We start from the raw sequence: 1,071 nt of genomic DNA, 5'->3' as shown, positions 1-1,071 counted from the left end.
GGTGCTCCGTGCCCAGCACCGTCTTCCTCACATCCACCACTTGTCGATGCATCTGTTCTGCTTCCTCATACTTTCCCTGGTTGCTCAGCACTACCCCGAGGTTGTTCATGCTCATCAGCGTGGATGGATGCTCCGTGCCCAGTACTACCTCCTTCACATCCACCACTTGTCGATGCTTCTGCTCTGCTTCCTCATACTTTCCCTGGTTGCTCAGTACCACCGCGAGGTTGTTCATGCCCACCAGCGTGGATGGGTGCTCCGCGCCCAGCGCCGCCTTCTGCACTTTCACCACTTGTCGATATATCTGTTCTGCTTCCTCATCGCTTCCCTGGTCTCTCAGCACTACCGCGAGGTTGTTCATGCTCACCAGCGTGGATGGATGTTCCGTGCCTAGCACATCAAACCGGGCCGAATCTCGATAGAATGGTGCAAGGCAACCCGCGTCGTGACAGCTCACAATATCTGGGCCGCGTCGATGCTCATCTTTCGAGAGGTCTTTGACCGCCACGAAAGGAGCATCCAACGGCGTCTGGGTCTCGCTCCTGCCATTGTCCACGGCCATCAGGGCGCGCTCTGATGCCCTTCGCCGCTGAAAGCAGCCGCTGGCCGTTTGGTAACCCCTCCGGTACATTTCCACCGCAATCTGCTGGTCCACCTCGTCTTGGGGATAGTATATCGGGTCTATGTCACAGATGGCGTAAAGCCATGCGTGGAATACCCCTTCTTCATACCAAATCCGGCAATTCTCCAGTGTCTGGTTGGCCGCGACTGGGTTGTTGTTGCAGAATTCGCCACCCTCCAGCAACTCCCGAATCTCAACATCAACGTTTTCGTAAAGCGTTTTGTCTGTCACGAGGAAATACATCTAGAAGCTGTCGGCAGAGTTGAGATGGCTGGATAATGGGGTCGGTTCAACCGGAGATTGAAGTGCTGGGTGGAAGAGGGTTGGGGAAGGGGTTGCTGCGACCTCCTGCGATACTTATAGCTCTGTCTTGGTAGACGGTACTTGACAATTGACAGTCCGCCCTAGGTATGACAAACCGCCAAGTGTGCTCGAACGCGCAAGCAAAT

The 1,071-nt window shown here is 55.2% G+C and overlaps 1 protein-coding gene across 1 annotated transcript; it reads right to left on the bottom strand.

The window, feature by feature from the left end:
- Nucleotides 1-31: 31 nt before the first annotated feature.
- On the bottom strand, nt 32-865 carry A1O9_13157 (uncharacterized protein; the record flags this gene model as incomplete). The annotated part of the gene is made up of 1 exon (XM_013397928.1): nt 32-865. A coding segment is annotated over one exon (834 nt), but the record flags the coding sequence as incomplete, so codon positions are not given.
- Between the last annotated feature and the right edge of the window lie 206 nt (nt 866-1,071).

Source organism: Exophiala aquamarina, assembly GCF_000709125.1.
Source record: "Exophiala aquamarina CBS 119918 chromosome Unknown aczIA-supercont1.97, whole genome shotgun sequence".
Lineage (NCBI taxonomy): Eukaryota > Fungi > Ascomycota > Eurotiomycetes > Chaetothyriales > Herpotrichiellaceae > Exophiala > Exophiala aquamarina.
The sequence above is the reverse complement of the archived record's forward strand: the minus strand, read 5'-3'. Positions and strand labels throughout refer to the sequence as shown.